This window comes from Saimiri boliviensis, chromosome 13 (genome assembly GCF_048565385.1).
Source record: "Saimiri boliviensis isolate mSaiBol1 chromosome 13, mSaiBol1.pri, whole genome shotgun sequence".
Taxonomy (NCBI): domain Eukaryota; kingdom Metazoa; phylum Chordata; class Mammalia; order Primates; family Cebidae; genus Saimiri; species Saimiri boliviensis.
Genome location: NC_133461.1, coordinates 46764401 through 46785720, shown reverse-complemented (window position 1 = coordinate 46785720; position 21320 = coordinate 46764401). Strand labels below are relative to the sequence as shown.

The 21320-nt window shown below is 37.4% G+C and overlaps 1 protein-coding gene across 3 annotated transcripts in view; it reads right to left on the bottom strand.

Annotated features, from left to right (window-relative positions):
* Positions 1 to 20926, bottom strand: part of DSC2 (desmocollin 2) — a 34655-nt gene extending 13729 nt beyond the window's left edge. For 2 of the 3 annotated variants that reach the window (XM_039463859.2, XM_010335474.2), the window contains exons 1-9: positions 20625 to 20926; positions 12498 to 12582; positions 11012 to 11211; positions 9940 to 10059; positions 8317 to 8472; positions 6458 to 6602; positions 5381 to 5547; positions 1775 to 1909; positions 1039 to 1224 (exon numbers count right to left, since the gene is read on the bottom strand). In XM_039463859.2, coding sequence (XP_039319793.1) covers positions 1039 to 1224; positions 1775 to 1909; positions 5381 to 5547; positions 6458 to 6602; positions 8317 to 8472; positions 9940 to 10059; positions 11012 to 11211; positions 12498 to 12582; positions 20625 to 20693 — 1263 coding nt within the window. In that variant the 5' untranslated portion in view covers positions 20694 to 20926. Of the gene's footprint in view, positions 1 to 1038; positions 1225 to 1774; positions 1910 to 5380; positions 5548 to 6457; positions 6603 to 8316; positions 8473 to 9939; positions 10060 to 11011; positions 11212 to 12497; positions 12583 to 20212; positions 20277 to 20624 lie in introns of those variants that run through there. The other variant, XM_010335473.2, reaches the window with a different exon arrangement.
* Between the last annotated feature and the right edge of the window lie 394 nt (positions 20927 to 21320).

Here is a 21320-nt window from a genome sequence, read left to right as displayed (position 1 = left end):
GGGGCACCATATTTTCTTTTTTTTTTATGTGTCTTCCATTCCAGTTCTTATCTTAGAGACAAGAACACATTTAATAAAAGATTTTATTTTATCTTCCTTGATATGTTGTTGTAATGAGAATTAGTGAAACCATGTCCTAGAAGACAGAAATTTTTTTCAGGTCTTGGACTTCACACAGATAAATTTCCTTCCCAGAATATCAAGGATTAGGGGAGGGGTTAGGTGAAGAAAGATTTAAAGGTTATTTCTTTGATATCTTAAAACAAAGAAAATAATCTAAAAATAGCTGATTTTCATCATTGTACGGAAAAAGGATTCATCATTTCTTAATCCATGTTCCTTATGAATATGCACAAAAGAAAATGCATAGATCCACAGCAGAACCATGTTCTAGTTAAAGGTGCAGCAGAAATAAGTCAATAAATTTGTCTAAGACCAAAGGAGCTCAGATTGCTTTATGCATTAACTCTGGCTCCTGAATTAGAAGTGAGTTCTTCTCAGATGCTGTAGAATAGTATTAGAAAGAAGTTTTAGAACTGTTTACATCTTTGAATGATTGAGGATTTTCATTCTGAATCTGGATGCTAAGGACATAACATATACTGAAAATGATAAACAAACCTACAAATAATCTCTCCATGGGGCTGACCAAGAGTAGCCCTTTATTTGGTAAATTCAGTAAGTGAAGACTTCTTGACCCAAACACAGAAAAACTGGGCTCGGAAAAGTCCAGCACTGTCCCATGGGCTAGTTTTTGAACCATTTAGAGATATTGGTTACAAAATAGATATTGTATCATATTACTTTTTTAAAAAAATCATGTCTTAATAAAAGATTATCAAAAACTAATATATTCTTTCCATTATATATGAAGAACAAAACATTTTATTTTGTATGCAAATTATATATCTATTTTATTCCTACATTTATATATCTATTTTATTCCTACATTTATCAGAATTCCTTTCTTTCCATTAAATAATAGCATGCTATTCTATGATATTATAAACTACAAATAATGTTCTAATTTATTCTTACCTTAACCACACATAGAATTCCTTCATTGGTTTTGGGATCTGTTACAATTTTAAAATTTCCATTTTCATTGCCCTTTAAAATGGTGTAATTAGCTCTCCAATTAGCAGTATTCACTAAGTCCTTATCCTCAACAGAAACTCGTAAGATTTCCACGTCAACTGTATTTTCTTTCACTGATGTCACATACTAAATAATAAAAACATACAAAAAATTTCATTAGTAACTCTCACAAAAATAGAACAGCATGTGAAGTAAATCCTATTCTTCTAATTTCCAAAGTACTATGTTTACATGATTTTTAAACCCTAACACTATACAACATTTAATGGCATTGAGGAACTTTGAAATCATGAGGGATGGATGGAGATGTGCATTTTTTTTTTGTTTTTGAGGTGGAGTCTCACTCTGTTGCTCAGGCTGGAGTGCAATGGCACAATCTCAGCTCACTGCAACCTCTGCCTTCGGGTTCAGGCAATTCTCCTGCCTCAGCCTCCTGAGTAGCTGGGATTACAGGCATCCGCCACCACACCAAGCTATTTTTTGTATTTTTAGTAGAGACGGGATTTCACCATGTTGGCCAGGCTAATCTCAAACTCCTGATCTCAGGTGATCTACCACATCAGCCTCCCAAAGTGCTGGGATTCCAGACATGAGCCACCACACCTGGCCGGAGATGTGCACAATAAAAATTAACACTGGTCCATACATTTTTCTTTAATTAGTATCACACACTTACAGAAGTACGAGTAAATGTTGGCAAGTGGTCATTTACATCACCAATATTAATGATACAAGTTGAAGTTGTCTGCAGACCAAAATATTGACCATCCATATCTTGTACTTTTATTTTTAACTGGTATTTATCAATTAACTGAAAACAAAAAAAGAATTTAATTATTGGGTGAAAGCACCAACATTATAATTAAAATCTTACTTTATCACTCCATATTTTTCTTGCACTAAGAATTTAAGAAGTATATTATTACAATTCGCAGCATTCATGTATTAGAGGAACTTTTATCACATTAGTAATTTTTCTTTTCTATTCTTTTCTTTTCTTTTCTTTTTTTCCTGAGAGGAAGTCTCACTCTGTCACCCAGACTGGAGTTCAGTGGCACAATCTTGGCTCACTGCAACCTCTGCCTCCTGAGTTCAAGCGAGGCAGGAGAATCACACTAGGAATTTTTAATTAATTTATAAAAATTGAATAGTTTCTCAAATTTAAAGTGCTATTTACTTACAGAATACAGAATCAACTGGTTTTGTCTTTATTCAACAGAAAAAGAAGAGCTATTGCCACAGGTGCATTTAAAATTGCCTGGTAATTAATCAAACCCTTTATCTTCTAGCCAAAGTATATCCTTATGTTCAAAAAATACATAGCAAAATTATATTGGTCTTCTAATAAAACAATAAAATGGAATTTCTTCCTGCAAAAAATGTAGATTTTAAGGGTTTGTATTAGATTTATTAAGAGATAATTTAAATTGATACGAAAATAAAGGTCTGGGCTATGTGGCTTTTTTTTCTTTCTGTAGAAAATAAAATCTGGCTCTTAAGGCTTCCATTTATCAAATATTGTTGAAAACTCATCACTACCTTAAAAATGTTTTTAAACATCTAAAGCATTTCAATATTTTAAAGGGTTTTTCCTTGTAACTTTCATTTATCATAAGTGATTGAGATATGGAAGTATTAAAAACAACACAGTAATAATGCCTTCTGGACTGAGCCTTAGGAGGCTTGGGTTCTACTTCCAACTCCAAAAATAACAGACATAATCTTGGGCAACTGGAAAATTCACTTTGTCTAGGCTTTGTCTTTTATAAAATGGTGATGCTTACCTTTCCTATCTAATTTATCTCTTTTCATAAGACAAAATAATCTGTCAAAATCTATCTTCACCTTCTACCTAGAACATTACCCTTCTCTTACAAATATTCTTCCCTCAATTCCATCTCCTCTGAAACTTTCTTTTCCTCATGCATTATCTAAACTGAAAAAATTTCTCTTGATCCTGCTTTTCACATGTAATTTTCCATATTTACTCCTCCCTCCTAACCAATCACAAGTGTAGACTTGAAAAATAATGGCCTTATTTTAACTGAAAATTTTTAAAACTTCATGCTACTGTACTTTCAAGAATGAATACATATTTTGATTATAGTAAACTAAAATTTGTTGGAAATAATCAACTGGTTAATAAAACTAATAACACAAGAAAATGAAGTTTGATACCCTAAATATTAATTTGTGATATCTTCAGATGGAAGAGAAATTCTGGTGTTTAAAGGGACTAAAAGGCAACTGAAGAAAACTGGAATCCTGAGGTTAAAAAGTTACTAGAGAGAACTACTGGATAAACTCTCTCATTGGACAAGTGTTTTCAACTGACTGTTTCAGAAGAATCTATTCAAAGAAATGCATTTCTGTGATTGTTTGACTCGGGAGCTGAACAAGTGGTTGAGTTTTTGCTCTCTGCCCCCCCTGCAATCCCCCTACAGAGAGCACTATTTTCACATAGACATCTATGGCTATTCAGACTACAGTTTTATGAAAATATTTTGTCAAACATAAAGTTAACCTGTCACTTCAAGGAAAACAACTATTTGTTGCCAATGACAAACTGGAGTTTTCAAACAAACATGAGAATTTTGTAAAACCTTTATCAACCAATGTGATATCAATGGAAGTACAGAGGTGATCTTTTTGATATTATTTAATGAAATGTGTAAATATTTGGAAGGTCTGCATTACTTAGTGAAGCAGTATTTTCCAAATGACCAATGCACACTATAGAATCATATATTGATAAAATGGTTACTCACAGTGTAAGATAGAGCAATGGGTTTAAATGGAATAGAGTACAAAAGGTCACTAGTGAGGCTTCAGAGTCCACATTACCAAAAACATTTAGGAAACTAGCTACTCCTTGTCAAGTTTCCATGCAGTACCAAGAAGAATATCCACAGTGACCTGTAATTACCATCAAAATACTCCTCTCTTTTCTAACTTTATACCGTGTCAGACTGCCTTTATATGCTCCAGCTAAAACTACATGTTGTAACAGACTAAATGCAGAAGGAGATATGCGAATCCACCTGTCTTAAGGAAAATATTAAAAAGATTTAGGAAAATGCATAACAATGCCATTCTTCCTGCTAAATTGTACTGTTTTGGAAAATGTACTTATTTTCTAAGTATAAAAAGCAAAAAAAGTAACAATTTTTACTGCTATTTTATAAGAATTTTTAGCTGTTAAAATGTAATAAATCTGTTATTTTTAATATTTAAAATAATACAAATTTCAAACTTTCCTTAGCTTTAAGCATTAATGAGGTAATATAGATAAATACAACCCACATAAATAAAAGATCTTTGGGATTTTGAACAATATTTAACATTGTTAAGGGATCTTGAGACCAAAATGTTTGAGAACTACTACTCTAATTCATGAGGGATAGAGAAAGGAAGAGAAAATTAATCTGAAGATTTAAGATTTAAGATTCAAATAAAATACCTGATAAACATCTATTACTATATTTTAAGATTAAGGATTATAAATGTAGTAAATAATGACATAGTAATTGCTATAAGAATTTAGATGAATAATGCTTAATGGAGGAGAAAATAGTTAAGTGAATGAATTACTAAGCAAGGGTATTATAGTAGAAAGAGGCAGAATATAGATATAAAATTATCTCAGATGTAATAACATGCTTTGGGAAGTGATGTGATTCAGCGGGGCCAAGAGACATCAAATACAATTTGGAGACAATGACTCCAAGGTGACAATAGGAAATGATTAATAGAGAAAGAATGTATTAATATCTTTTTAACTAGAAAACATGGAAAGGAAAATATGTTTAGAAGAAAAGACAAGTTAAATTTTAGATGTATTACATCTTAGGTACCTCTGAAACATCCAAATTAAGATTTCTAGCAGTCAATTGAAAATGGGAAACCAGAGATTAGAGAGACATAGACTGTCTTTTCATCTATGTAAGAGGTAGAATGTTGATGAGATTACTGAAAAGATGATAACAAATTTCTGCATATACTTAAAAGGTTCACTTTCATATTTGACATTTTCTGTTTTACTACCTTAAATATGTTTATATTAGGAAATTTGATTGCATAAAACATACAATTCAGAAAAGAATGAAGTAGCAGTTCAAAATCAGCGTACTCCAAGGTTATTTAGTGATCTCTATTAACATACATAAAATAATGTTTCTAAAATGAGATTCAGAACATGCTTTTTCAAAACGTATCTACCGGAGTTATACAGGTACCACCAAATAGCCACGTTATAGTCAGGTTTTATTAATGTTTACGTTACCTCTCTGTCTAGCTGAGATGACGTCGTGGTGATCACACCGGTAGATGGATGCATAAAAAACAGGGTGGGTGATGGTGGCACCTGCCCTATGATGGAGTACTTCAGGCGTGTGTGCATCGTGTCAGGCTCATCTTTGTCAGTTGCACACACTTGTCCCACAGTAGAGCCTGCCGAAAAGAAGGTCCTTTTTAGTCTCCAAAACGTTCACATGTTCTACGTTCCCTTTATCTCACTCCTCTTCACCCAGCTCAAAGAAGTTCTGAACCACATTATGATATAGCAAAGTCATGGCTTTTATAAATTTGCAGGGCTCTCCACAAAGTATCACTTTCTTTCAAATATTCTGGTGTTCTAGCATTTTGGAATTGGGTGATCATATTCATATTTACTGTACTTAATGTATGATTTTATGATACTATACCTCCATGACCTTTGTATTTTCAGACTAAACAATTCTGATTATTCTCTAATCTTACTCTATTTTTAAGCCTGTGCTTAGACTGATCATAGAAGTCAGTTTTCTCTAAAACTTCACGGTTCACTTAGATCTTTCTAGAGGAGGTCTTCAAAAATGCATTCTTACTTTTAGCTAAAACAGAGCATTTCACAGGACTGAGAAAATGTTTGTATTATTCTCAGTGACTTTAATAATCATGCCCAGAATACTGGGATTCATTGAATCCTAGAGAACATCAGTACATATTTTTAAGGCTACATCTCCAATTAGTGAAAGATGTATTCTTTTTGGACTGTGTTCTCTTACATACATACAGCAGAACATGTATTAACTCCTATTGGCCAGGTACTGTGCCTGGCATTTGCTGTGTATTGTGCTTCATTTAATCTTCATAACAATCCAGCATACTGATAACTCATTTTACAGATGAAGAAATCAGGCTTGCCAAGATTAGGAAACTTGCACAGGGTCACACAGCTAGTGAAAAGCAGAGTAAAATGCTACTCAGAGTTCCCCGTTCTTTCCACTGGGATGTGCTGCTTCCCAATGGCCGTAGTGAAACTAAATGTAGGAATTGAAACACGGCTAATTTGCCATCTATTGTCTAAGGGGGTACTCACCTACTCTGCTATTTTCCAAAATTGTAAAAGTATAAGTTTCTTCTGTAAAAATTGGGTAGTTATCATTTTCATCCTCTATTTTGATTAGTAAGGGCAGTGGAAGTTCTGGAGTATATCCATCTGGAGTTGTTGCAAACGCAACTAGCTGCGAAGAGAGTAAAACAAAAAGAAAAGTGAAAATAATCTTTTAAAATAAGGTATGGTTCAAATTCACTTTGGCTTTAATTTGGAGACTGTTCAGCACTGCAGCATGAGTCATTTCATCATTTGTTATTGTTTTGGAATATACATATAATTTTAATGATAAAGAGGTACCTAATTTCATGATTCAATATAGCATTTGATGTTTAAATTTATCATAGATAATTTTAGTTTCTTCATTCTTGTTATATTGTTGTTGATGCATATAGCAATTTTTACTGTTATTTTCCCAGTCTTAAAGACTTTTTTGTTTGTTTGTTTTGCTTTGTTTGAAAAGTTCAGGTGCATGGATTTTAAATACAACTTTCTGGATCTTTCTGAATGTGGGATTCTGTAGGATTACAAATTCTTCAGGTACAGTTAACTGGGATATTATCCTATTTTCTACTAATGAGGATTTTAGGAATATCAATGGTTACATTTGGGTAAGTCTTTTCAAAAGAATTTTTAGTTTAAAAAGGGTGAAAAAAATAAAATAAAAATAAAAATAAAAATGGGGAGTTAGAAATGAAACAAATGAATAGTGGTAAATTGTGTGTGAAATGTAGTTTAATTTTTTTTTGTTTTATAATATGAATTTCAATACCAATTTTCTCGTAACAGCTATCATAGAAAGAACAGAACATCCTAGATACTTAGAAGGCCAGTACATGGCAATTCTAAACCTAAATACCTTATTCAAAGCTTGCCCCTCTTATTTGATTAATTTGGTCTTCTAATGAATAATTAATTCATCCAAAATAGACATAAAATAATTAAAACTGACTTAAGCAAAATGACCAAGTCCTGTTGGGAAATCAAACCAGCATTAGGTTAAATTATTTCATATTAACGAACTTTCCAGCATAGGAAGTTAACCAGATGATTAAAGGACTGAGTAAGCTTTGGTAAGCACTGTCACATTCCCTACCTGCTCCCAGTAAACCTCCCCCCACTGCCAAGGTACTGCAGCTTACTTAATGACCAAACCTCATTTACCTCCTGTGGTATCCCCATACCATAAAGAGGTTTACAGATCTTTTCGTGCCAACTAAGTAACTGTTCTTGGTCAGGCATGGTGGCTCAGGCCTGTAATTCCAGCACTTTGGGTGGCCGAGGTGGGCAGATCACCTAAGGTCAAGGCAGATAGATAACAAGGTCAGGAGTTCGAGACCAGCCTGGCCAACATGGTGAAACACCATCTCTACTAAAAATAGAAAAAAAATTAGCAGGGCATCATGGTACATGCCTATGATCTCAGCTACTCAGGAGGCTAAGGTGGGAGGATTACTTGAACCCAAGAGCCAGAGACTGCAGTGAGCCGAGATCATGCCACTGCGCTTTGGCCTGGGCGACAAAGTGAGACTCCATCTCAAAAAAAAAAACAAAAAACAAAAAACAAACAAACAAAAAAACCCACTACTCTTCAAAGTTGTTCTTTTATGGGGAAAAAAATAAATAAATAGTAAAACCATAATACCAGGAACCATCTAATGGAATCCAATATTATTTGCTCTATGAAAATACTTTTTGTTTCAAGTCAATTCTGTGCTATCAGAGAGTAGCCAGAACGTTGGTGACAAACTCAGAAAACAGAAAAGGTTAAATGAATTGCAAATGAGAGACAAAATAGCCAAGCATCATCATTACTAACACAGTACAGACACTTTAGACCTTACCTCAAAAGATTCGTACTGCTCACGATCTACAGGACGAGTACAATACAAGTTTCCAGTGTCTCTTTCCACATAAAATAAATTCCGAGGCTCTTGGTCAACTCCTGGACCTCTTATGGAATAGTATATGGTATAGTTTTGTGCTGTGTCAGACTGAACCTAGAAAGTAGGTATTATACACCTGAGACAAATCTTTATTTCAGCAAAACTTCCATCTATCTATTTATGAAATTTCATTGCCACTTTATTAGTTTAAATAATTTCCCTCATTAATTTATTAAGTATAAATTAAAAAGAGCAATAGAATAAGAAAGTCCAATTGATACATTTTAAGAGCAACTATGATTAAAATAATGTAGTGCTTCTTAGTTCTCCAGAATAACTATGGGACTATTTTACTGACTAGATGGTATCTATACATGGAAAAAAACACTTAAGAACTTTTCCTGTCTTAGAAAACAAAATATTCTGAGCATGGAAAATTATTTTGTTGTCAGTGTTTTAAAAAATTGAGTTTTTATTATATGTGACATAATATTTAAGACATGGACTTTAAAGTGTACTGTTTGCAGGACAAAAATGGGGACAATAATTTCCTTAATGAGTTATTGTTCTTTCCCAACATCTTCCTTATTATAGGAACTGAGTGAAAAGAAAAAAAAAAAAAAAAAAAACATGAGTGAGAATAGAAATGGAGTAATATTCTGGAATGTGTGATATTCTGATCTTTGATTGAAAAAGCAAATTTCTTCCAAGCTGTGTTCATTCTATCAGTAACACCTTGACTATCTGCCTGTCAGGTTGACTGACTCAGCAGTTTCCTGACAATTTCTTTCTCAATTTTAATATGCTCTTCTCCCAGTTGTATTAAATTTGTTGGTGGGGCATAAAAAAAGGGCTCTCCCTTGCTATGTCAAAAACGAGGGAAAATAAACCCAAGTCATAGACTGAATGTAGTAGCAAGTATTAGCAGAAGAAGGTAAGAAGACTTACTGGAGTTTCTACGGAAAGTTAAAAAAAGACAGAGAAAAAGAGCCAGGCATGGCTGGTTTATACCTGTAATCCCAGCATTTTGGGAGGTTGGGATGGGATGGGAGAATCATTTCCGCCTAGGAGTTCAAAACCAGCCTAAGCAATATAGTGAGACCTCATCGCTATCGTTACAAAAAAAAGACAGAGAGAGAGAGAGAGAGAGAGAGAGAGAGAGAGAAATGTGGATCCAGTATGATTTCAGATGTGGATTCAAAAATAGTAAGACAGAAGGGCCTATGTGTTTTCCTCCTTCGTGGCATTTGGCCTTTCATCCAATTTTATCCTTTATTATAAAAGAGAGTTTTGAGTTTTCAAGGCTATTCCTAGGCTTGGTGATATCCTTGCTGATATGATAACTCATTAAGGAACCACATGTTTGAGTGTTTTATGATGGCCTTTGCATGACTGAAGCTGAACAAAAGTATGTGCAAGTATAACGAGGTATATTTATACCCTTATATGGAAACATGTTACACACATAATCGTTCACTCATATACTTATATACAACTATTATAAATAACTTCATACTCAGTGTCATAATGTTAAGAGATTGAAACTATAGACTTCCAGAGCAGGAAGAAAGAAAACTGTACCTGTTGAAGGAAAAGAGGAAAAGGACCCAAGGAGTTCTCTAGCATTGAGCAAGGAATGGGAGCCCATCTTCTCTTGGCGCGTCTGAGAACTTTTTCTTTAGTGTGTCTTTTCTTTAGAACCTTAATTTATAAGACAGGAAAAAATAACGAAGTCAATGACTACTTTATTCTCAAACATGAAACAATGACACACTTTTCTCCTGTCATAACTATGAGCTGGGGAAGGGTAAGACCATGGGAGTGCTTGAAAAACAAACTAAACATCAACACTGCAAAAAGATAATGAAGAAATAACTGTCTTAACAGTTATCACAGCAATCCTCTTGGGTAAATGATCTGGTGGAAATATGGAAGAGAGATGGAACTGGAAGCCTAGAAGCAAAACTGAAAAAAAAAAAATTACTTTTGCCACATTGCCATGCAAAAACATGGGAGAGATATGCAAAGGAAATAAGTGTGTATGTGCCCTTCTAAATTTAGCACAAGCAACTTCCACTCACCAGCAACTAGGCAGAGCCAGGGGACCAACAGAGAGATCTGTGTCAGAATGAGGAGAGAAACACGATGACAACTCTCAAACTACTGCAGTGAGGAACGGCTAATGGTTGAATACAACTCCTTTCGATCTTGGGTGTCACAACACAATAGCATGAATGTGGTCCAGACCTCCTCCTAAAATTGTCATCTACTTTTAAGACCACAAATTATGCTAAAATGAATGCGAAAAAAAAGTTTTTCTTTCTTTATCCAGAGATAAAGTTTCAAAACTTATTATTAGAAATCCATTCCATGGTAAAGCTCAAAAAAACGCTGCTTTGTATCTAATCTCAGGTTCCCATGCTGTACCTTATCCCAATTTCTCCTTCTATGTCCTAAATAAAAAGGAATAACAACTGGAATGAGCTATGTTGCATAGCCCTTTTCCTTTGAAACACTGTGAATTTGCCTCATGGGTTTCATTCTCCTTTAAGCCAAACTATACCATATCCTTTCTGATTTCCTATCTTCCCTGGTAATGTTGGTTATGTCTGAAGAAAAGACATCATTTCTTCATTTATGTAGCCTTGTATACCTTTGTCTGATGCTCCAAAAAGACAAGTATTTTCTTCTCTTCTTGGTTCTCAGTGTTGGAAAGTAATATGGTAAAACTTCTTTTCTCCAAGGACAACAGAATAGTATTTGTTGTATAGACTGAGCCATCTTCCAAAATGTGGAAGTCAGGATCACTTGAATGAATTAGATTTGCAGATTTAAAGCACTCTTTCAGGTTAACTGTAGAAAATATGCACAGCAATCATTTGTAAAGTAAAATATAGGATATAATTTTAACAGTAATGCATGCATGTGGGGAGAGCCAAAAACTTCTAATTAATTATACTGACATTTGTCAATTTTTGGAGGAACATATGAAACTATATGGTGGTTTAAGTTGTGCTTAAACACATAAATCACTTCTAATACCTACTTAACATTCTCTTAAAGAAGAGATATTTCCTCTGAAGCAAACACATGTGAACTTCAGTGTTTGACTATTTAAACCAAAACCAAAACAAGTTTTCTCTTCATCAGCAGAAATAAACTATAGAGTAACACATAAGAACACCTGAAGTCATACAGAATCTAGCAGACTAAAATCGGCATTTACTAAATGGATATTATGAAATTCTTTACATCTATTGCTAAACAGTCATCAAATTTTATGCTATCATTGATCTTTTGGTACACAGTTATATAAAATATTTTGATAAAAAATAATATGTGGAAGTAAATATAATATGAAGTGAAATATTTAAGAATAAAAATCCAAAAACAATACCTTTAAACTAAAAAGGAAATAGTTTCAATAATATTTCTTAATTTTTTAGAGGCATGTTAAATGTGTTTTCTAACTTTCTTCTAATGTAAATGTTAGCAATTATTACTCAAATGAAGTAATTTTATCAAATTCATATAATCATGTTTTCCAAAAATAACAATATTTCTTTCATTAGAATGACACCACATGTATTACAAAGATTAATATACTATATTAGATTTTTTTACTAGTCCCAACAGAGTTATCATTCTAAAAATTACACTAATTTTAAAAGATCACAGCAAATCAGGATTTATTTTATGTGTGTGTTAATTTTTTATTTTATTTTATTTTAAGTTCCAGAGTACATGTGCAGGATGTGCAGGTTTGTTACATAGGTAAATACGTGCCATGATAGTTTGCTGCACCTATCAATCCATCACCTAGATATTAAGTGCAGCATGCATTAGCTATTTTTCCTAATGCTCTCCCTCCCCCAATCCCACCCCGACAGGCCTCAATGTGTGTTGTTCCCCTCCCTGTGTCTATGTATTCACATTTTTCAGCTCCCACTTATAATTGAGAACACCCAGTGTTTGATTTTTCTGTTCCTGTGTTAGTTTGCTGAGGATAATGGTTTCCAGCTCCATCCATGTCCCTGCAAAGGACATGATCTCATTCTTTTTTATGGCTGCATAGTATTCCATGGTGTACATGTACCACAGTAAATCAGGACTTATTACAAATTTTAGGACTTCCTTACCTCTACCAACAAGTTTCTTGGCATCTAGTTTGGAGGGAACATTTAATGTTACATTTTTGCAGGCTTCACTGGCAATTATTAAGATCTAAAAAAGGAAGAAAAATCAAATCAATATTATGCAGAGAAAGAAATCTTTAATATGTATATAGTTTATGTAAATTATAAAATTATGTATTATATATTATTAAAAGATATATAATACTTATATATAAATATTAATATTATATACTGATTGACTATACTAATTAAATATTGATTTTAAAATATTTTATGAAATAGAAATATATGAATTTATATTTATACTTATATATGATTTATATAATCATCAAAATAAAAACATATTGGAGAAAGAAATCAGGACAAAAGTATATCAAGGGGAAGAATAAAACAATATACTGAGTTCTAGTTCCCTCTTGCAGAAAGCATGTAAACACAAAGAATTATGTATGCTCTTCAGCTTTGTTTCCTACGCTATAAAACAGATGTAATAATGTCTTTGCTGATTATCCTCAGTACAGTGGGATCCAACAACAACCTATGTAAGAGAGTGCTGAAAACTGTCAGGAAGGCAGCACAGGTGGATACATAGGAGAAAGAAACAAAACCAAATTTACTGAGGCAGCAAACTGTTTCAATACATTTTTCATTGCCTACGAGATACAATACCAAATCAATAATATCCTAAACAAAAAGTCAATGCTGGGCCAGGCATAGTGGCTCACATTTGTAATCCCAGCACTTTGGGAGGCCAAGGAGGGTGGATCACCTGAGGCCAGGAGTTCGAGACCAGGTTGGCTGACACGGTGAAACTCCATCTCTACTAAAAATACAAAAATTAGCTGGGCGTGGTGGTGTGCACCTGTAATCCCAGCTATTTGGGAGGCTGAGGCAGGAGAAGTGCTTGAACCCGGGAGGCAGAGGTTGCACTGAGCCGAAATCGTGCCGTTGCACTCCAGCCTAAATGACAAGAGCAAAGCTCCATCTCAAAAAAATAAAAAAGTCAATGTTTTTAAAGACAAACATTAACTTATTGCCATGAAGTGATTTGGAGAGTATTTACGTGTTACTCCACACAACAGGCACATAAATTTGATATATGAACTTATGTTGAAGGTGTATCTTCTCATAAATAAAAGTTAAGTTCATTATAGAAAATAATTTACTTAAAATTTTTTAATGGTTTAGTGATTCATGGTGAAACAAGTCTAATGCAACATATACGTAAACACACTTAAATTTAGTTCTGTTCTGTCTAAAACTTTACAATGAATGTAATATTAGCCCAAGTAACCATTATTATGGTAATAATGGTGGAGAAGATGAAAAATGGTTGGATTAAGACAATTCTTTGAATAACAGTATCCTGGACATCCATCCATTCATTCATGCATTCAACAAATATTTACTGAATGTGTACTATGTGCCAGACACAGAGCAGTAAATATGATCCTCATGAAACATTCAATCTAAGGTAAGACATATTTGTAATTTCAATAAAGTAAGAGAAATGTAATGATAGGGAAGTACAGGAAGCTACAGGAGAGCAGACGGAACTAGCAATGTCTTAAACCCAGGTGAGATCCCCTGAAGAGCAGCTACAAGTTAGCCAGGCTAAGAGAAGGCAGAGCTGAAATGTTGCTATCAACAGAATGGCATATGTGAAGGCCTAGAGATGACATAGACCTGAAGAAGAAATCTGGAAGGGTTGATGTGTGTATCGGAACAGAAGCAGAAGTTTAAAATGGGCTCAGAGAACTGGGCGTGGGCCAGATTTGGAATGGCAATAGCAAAGTGGATGGATCCTTTTTCCTAACAATAAGAAGAAACTAAAGATTTCAAGCAAATAAATTAAATAAGCAGTTTTATATTTGAGTATGATTAATCTGTCCAATGTGGAGAATGGGAAGAACTGTCATTTCCAGTAATGACGGGTTAGGTAATTAAGAAAGCCCTGTGGCAAAACTAATTAAAAATGATGTATAACATTTTTTAAACATTCTAAAACATCTAAACCACCTAAAGCATCTTAAAGCATCTAAAGAGCTAACAAAATAGCAAGAAAGTGCTAGGCCAAAACTGAAGATAAAGCTGGAATACAGAGCAGTAGGAGGAACCCAGGAATGACTTGGTTTTTTTTTTTGTTTTTTTTTTGAGACGGAGTTTCGCTCTTGTTACCCAGGCTGGAGTGCAATGGCGCGATCTCGGCACACCGCAACCTCCACCTCCTGGGTTCAGGCAATTCTCCTGCCTCAGCCTCCTGAGTAGCTGGGATTACAGGCACGTGCCACCACGCCCAGCTAATTTTTGTATTTTTAGTAGAGACAGGGTTTCACCATGTTGACCAGGATGGTCTCGATCTCTTGACCTCGTGATCCACCCGCCTCAGCCTCCCAAAGTGCTGGGATTACAGGCTTGAGCCACCACGCCTGGCCAGGAATGACTTCTGACCTGCAAAGATTTGCCTCTGCTTTGTTGGTGTCCGTAGAGAAGGAGAATGAAATCAAAGCACAGAGCCTACCTGAGATCTAAGAGGACCCACTCCACATTAATCTGGGCCCCAAATGCTAAATCCTCATTACAAATTTAAGCCGGATGTAAACTGGCCCTGGCTTGGAGCTATGAGCCACACTCAAATCTTCTGCTTGGTCCGGAAACCTCAAGCCATGAATTTAAAGAAGGTTTGACATGTGATCACCATCGCAGAGGCTGAAAGGCACTTGACCAAATTCAATAAACATTCTTATTGTTTTTAGCCTCAAAAAATAAGAATTGATAAACACTTATGCAATGTGATCTTTAAAAATTACAACACAATGCCAACGGGATAGCACTAGAAGCAATACAATTAAACTCAGAAACAAGATAGGTGTCAACATCATATTTAGTTTATATTACATTCAAGGCATATTTGCAAGAAGATATTAGATAGCATATGAACTGAAAAGGAAAACGTAAAAAAATCTCTGCACTTGATATGACTGTTAACCTGGAAAACCCAAGCAAATCAACCAATACATTACTGTAAAACAAGAAGAGACTTAAGTAGGTAAGCAGAAATAACCATGCAAATATGGAAAGCATTAGTCTTCATATCCATAACCAAAACCAGTCAGATAATATAAGAAATCATTTTCAAAAGCAATTAAAAGTTGAAATGTGAAGGAGTAAATTTGACAAGAAACATGCAAAGCCTATTTGAAGGAAACCTGAAAACATCTCTGCAGGACAGAGAAGTACACTTGCGAAAAAAAAAAAGGAAGAAAAAACATCAACAACACATCTATATCAATTCTTACTAAGTTAAATTACAAAGTTTTTGATACCATTAAAAACCTCAATAAAATTTTCTCTGGAACTAAACAAGCTGGTTCAAAAGGTCATAAGGAAAAAATAAAAAATTAATATAGAAAAATTATTTATAGAAAAGCAATGAAAAGCTATAAACCCTAGCAGATATTAAAAACTGTATAAAGTCTCAACAACTGACATATAAGCAGAATGATATTTGATGCACAGGTAATGGAAAGGAAGAGGTAAAACAATTTCTATTTGCATTAGATATAACTGTATAAAGTCCATAAAAGTTGTAACTTTGAATTATACCCACCAATAATTTATGAGTTTCCATTTATGTCTACATTCTTGCCTACACAGCATGATATCGAACTTTTGGGTGCTTGCCAACTGTGAAATCACATTTTAATGTAATTTTTAATTCATATTTTGAGTGAGATTGAGATATTTTTATATTTTGAGAGCCATTTTACTTCTTTGTGGATATTTTTACATACGTGTTCATGGTGCACTTTTTCTTCTTGACTTACAAGAGGTCTTTATGTATTAAATTAGCCTTCAAAAATATGGTCTGTGATTATTTTTTTCCAGTTAACAATTACCTTTTGACTTTGCTTGTGGTATTTTTGTTTGGTTAGAATTGCTTTTTTGCAGTGAAGAAATATATATATGTGTGTGTGTGTGTGTGTGTGTGTGTGTGTGTGTGTGTGTGTATACATTTCATTTATACCATTGATTTTCTCAAATTTAAAAAATTTTTTTTTAGAGACAAGGTTTCACCATGTTAGTCAGACTGGACTCGAACTCCCGACCTCAGGTGATCTACCTGTCTCGGCCTCCCAAAGTGCTGGGATTACAAGCATGAGCCACCACGCCCAGCCAGATTTTCTAAATTTTAATCAATTGGCTTTTGAAATCTAAGTCATAACTAGGCCTCATGGACTCCAAATTTATATAGGAATTTATCATATTTTCTTCTATAATCTGTAAGGTATCATATTTTACACTTAAAACTTTCATCTCTGGAATTTTCTGTGGTGTTTTGAATGAAGCATAGATTGAATTTATCTTTACACTAATATATATATCCTCGATCATGTGATATCTATCACAAAAGAGCTTTCTGTCTAGTCATATACAATCACTATAAAGGGAAAAACAAAATCTACCAAAATTATACACCTTTTTTGTTTAAAACAGTCCTGCTCTGTTGCCCAGGCCAGAGTGCAGTGGTATGATCTCAGGTCACTGCAACCTCCACCTCCTGAGTTCAAGTGATGCTCCCACTTCAGCCTTCCAAGTAGATAGGATTATAAGTGTACAGCACCATGTCTGGCTATTTTTTGTATTTTTTTGTAGAAAGGGGCTTTTGCCGCATTACCCAGGCTGGTCTTGAACTCCTGAGCTCAAGCGGCCTCCCAAAGTGTTGGGATTCAGAGGCGTGACCCACTGTGCTTAGCCTAATTTACAAGTTTGTCAATGGCATTATTGGTAATCTGTCTTACTGATACACCTGCCTATATATGAAATGACATACATTCAAGTTTATTCATTGTCACATTATTTGTAACAGCAGAAGTGACAGATACAAGTGAACAGATCCATGAACTGTCTTTGAATGTAGATTTAATGAAACTTGATGGATTAAGGAAGGAGAGCAGTGAGAAAGAAAAAACAAACAGGCTTCAGACTTCCTACTTTAGGAAGAGGCGTATGGTACTGGCACATATTGAAACACAGGACACTAAAAGAAAAACAACATTGTTTGGGAAGATAATAAATGCTGTGTCACACATCACAGTCAGTAGATAGATACAAAAGCCTATTGTTCAATGAAGACATCTGAACTAGTAATATTAATTTAGTATATGTTGGCAACTATGTGATATTTTAAGCTATAAAAGTGCATGAAATGCCCTAGGGAAAGAGTGTAGATTCCAAAGGACAGGACCTAGAACAGAGCACCAAGAGACACCAGCATTTAAGAGTGGAGGAAAAAGTAGTCAAACTCATAGAAGCAGTAAATAGAAGGGCGGTTGCCAGGTGACCAGGGCAGGGGAAACAGTGGTTTGCTGTTTATGGCTATGAAAGTTTGGTTATGGAAAATGAAAAAGTTATAGAGATCTGCTACATAACATTGTTTTTAAAATTAACAATACGATACACTTATAAAATTTGTTAGGAGGGTAGATCTCATGTTATGTCATTTTTACCAGGCCAAAAAAAAAAAAAATTGACAAGAGAGAAGAAAAAGATAAAAATAAGATGCTAGGCAGGGAGTCAGACCCTGAGTGGTCAGAAAGATTTAAAAAAAGGAGTCAATCTCAAGAATAAGGGCAAAAGCTATAAGGTAGAATCATAAAGAATGAGTCATTGGATTTAGCATGGGAGAGCCCCAGTGATAGAGAGAAGCTTTATTAGGTGTTTAGCAGGAAGACAGAGTTCAAGTGGCTGAGCCAGGTGTGGCTTGAAAAAACATTAGTAAGAGAGGAGAAGCTGATTTGGGAAATGGTGAAGGATTACTTGAGTATGTGGGAAGCAGGTAATGTAAAGGAGATCCCAGCCCCTTATCAAAGTCATTTCTCCTCCCTCCCCCTTTTGATATAGGATTTCACTCTGTCACCAAGGCTGAGATGCAGCTCATGACCAAGGCTCACTGCAGCCTGGACCTCCCAAGGTCAAGCAATCCTCCATTCTTAGCCTCTCTCCAGTGGCTTTGACCACAGGCCCGCACCCCATCCCCAGATAAAATCATTCTTAATAATATCTTGGCCAGGCACGGTGGCTCATACCTGTAATCCCAGCACTTTGGGAGGCCGAGGCAGGCGGATCACCAGATAAAGAGTTGGAGACCAGCCTGACCAACACGGTGAAAACCCATCTCCTAAAAATACAAAAATTAGGCAGGCGTGGTGGCCCGTGCCTGTATTCCCAGCTACTCGGGAGGCTGAGACAGGAGAATTGCTTGAACCTGGGAGGCGGAGGTTGCAGTTACCTGAGATCGCGCCACTGCACTCCAGCCTGGGTGACAGCCGTCTAAAAAAAAAAAAAAAATCTTACACTTAGTCTTTACACATTTCTCACACTTGAGACTCACAACCACAGCAACCACGTGAGGTTGGTAGGGCTTTGCACAGATGTGCACTAGAACATCAGAGCAAAAAGCAGTAGAATGAGGGTGGCCAGGGCCAGCACACTTCCTACCCAAGACCCCGCCTATCAAACTCCAAAGCTAAGGAAGACCAAGGAATGGAAATTCAATTTTATGTATCCACTGATATCCCACCCTCTTCTAAACAGAATCTGAGGACACACAAAAAGCTCTGTCTGCAAGTATATGCAGAGCAATGCTACGCATCGTAAGTGCCTATGCATGCCTTTTCCTTTAAAGAATAATGGCTAGTGGTTTTAAAAGAAATTGCAATTTTATTAGGAGTCTAATGAAAATTCTTACTCATCAACGTATGTTCTGACCGTTATTTATTCCAGTCTTAGTTTCCTCATCTGTAAAATGTTAGCTGCTGTGTATTTGGCCCTTTCTATGTTATTACTATGCCCTGGGAATTCAGTTAAGGGTTTGAAGTCCATTCGATTCCTCCAGAAAGACATTCTAATAATAGTAACAATTCTAGTAATAGTAACAACATTCTAATAATAGTAACAACTCAAGATTTGAATAAGTGGGACTCTACTGTGAAATGAGAGCGGAAGAGACGGGGAGATTATCCGAGTATTTCAGCCCCCAGTTCACTTCTCCCAGTAGCAATGAGCCTTCCGGGTTCCTCCCTTTGTCCTTCAAGGTTGACTCGCGCCCAACGCCTTCTGCCCAAGGCAAAGAGCACTTTTCCGCACCTGTAGAATCTTTGCCTCTTCTAGGGAGCCAGGGAAAGTCCAGTCGCAGGTATTTTATATCCCAGATTCCCCAGATGCTGGTTCCCAGGCATTGGCTTTCTGTGTTTTCTGGCTCCCCAACGAGATCCTAACAGACCTGCCTGGGAGTGGGGCTGTTCCGCTCCAAATAAAGCCAACCCCTTAGGCTCCCAGCTCTGGGAAGGGATAGGGTCCTTGCATTAGTGCTCTTTAAAGACGGAAAGCTAGGACAAGGGGTGGTGGCGTGGGGGGCGGGGGGTGAGCAGAAAATTCTAGTCACCTCTGGAAACAAGAAATCAGAATGACCCTTCCTTCCTCCAAAAAGGTAGGAAACTGAAGCCTCAGGGGTTAAGAAGCCACTGAAACTGTGCAAATGGTCACGTAGGGCCCGCCCATCGACTGTCTTTAGGAGCAGAGGGTCAAGATCCCCTCCCCCGACCCCGCCACTTCCCTCCGCCCTTCACCCAGAATAAGCAATTCCCAGAAAGGCAAGCAGTTCCCTTTTTCACCCGCGGACAATCGCGTTCCGACCCCGCCGCCCAGCAGTTCACCTTTGCGTGGCCCGGGCCGGCGCTGAGGCGGAGGGGGGCGCACATTCCCGGGGAAGGTGCCAGAGGAGCCACGGGACGGCGAGGCGCACTCCCTCCCCGGCGCACCCCGCTCCCCCGCGCGTACCCAGAGGCCACGGTTTTGGCAGGGCCCAGGCGGCAGGCTCCCGCCTCTCTGACTGCGCTGATTACATCTGCCGGAGACACCTTCCCTCCCCTTGGGGATCCCAATCCCAGGTCTCGATCCTCTTCCTGTCTGCCCTCCCCACCCCCGCTAACTCCATTTTCTAGCCACCCAGAGGTCCGTTCACCCCAGCTTTTTCCGCCACCCCCACCCACCCCTTCTCCCCGACTTTTCCTTCGCACCCCAGGCGATCGCTCCGTTCCCCGGAGCTGTGACCCCGGCTGCACTCACCGCGAGGGTCACCAGGAGCTGCGGGCAGAGGGCTCCGCTCCAGAAGCCGGAGGGGCGGGCCGCCGCCATGGAGAGGGCTCGGGGCAGGTCGCGGGCCGAGCCTGGGCCGGGGTAGGAGGGCTCCGCGGGGCGAGGGCGGCAGGCTGGGCCCGCTGCGCTGGAGCTGCGCTGGAGGCGGTGGCGCGCGCGGAGAGGCGCCGTTCTTCGGCCTCTCTGAAGCGCCTGCCTCTCACCCAAGGGGCTTTTCCTCTGGCGGAGGGTGGGGCTCCAGGCGCGTCCGAAAGACTCCGATCGGCCCCACCTTGTTGTCTATTTAAGACTTAAGACTTCATTTCTGTAAGAAAGCAACAGGTGGGAACTCCCTCTCGCTGCCACCCGTTTACCTGCGCAAGGTGTTTCTCACCAGCGGACGCCACCTATAAGGCCCATCTCCCCCGCCTCCCCCCACGCCCGAGTGTCCGCCAAGCAAGCTTAACAGCCGGCCCTGCCCAGCAGAAGCCCTGACGGTACAAAGACTCACTCCCGAGCGCGCGCTCGGCCCCGGCTCCGCCCGGCCCCTGCCCTCCGCCGGCCGTGGTCCCTGCCCTGGGGTCAATGACAGAGCGAGGTCTGAGCCGCAGAGGCTGCGTTTTAGGTCACAGCTGCCTGAGGCCCACCTGACAGGAAGTTGACGCCAAGGAGACAGTTACACACTCT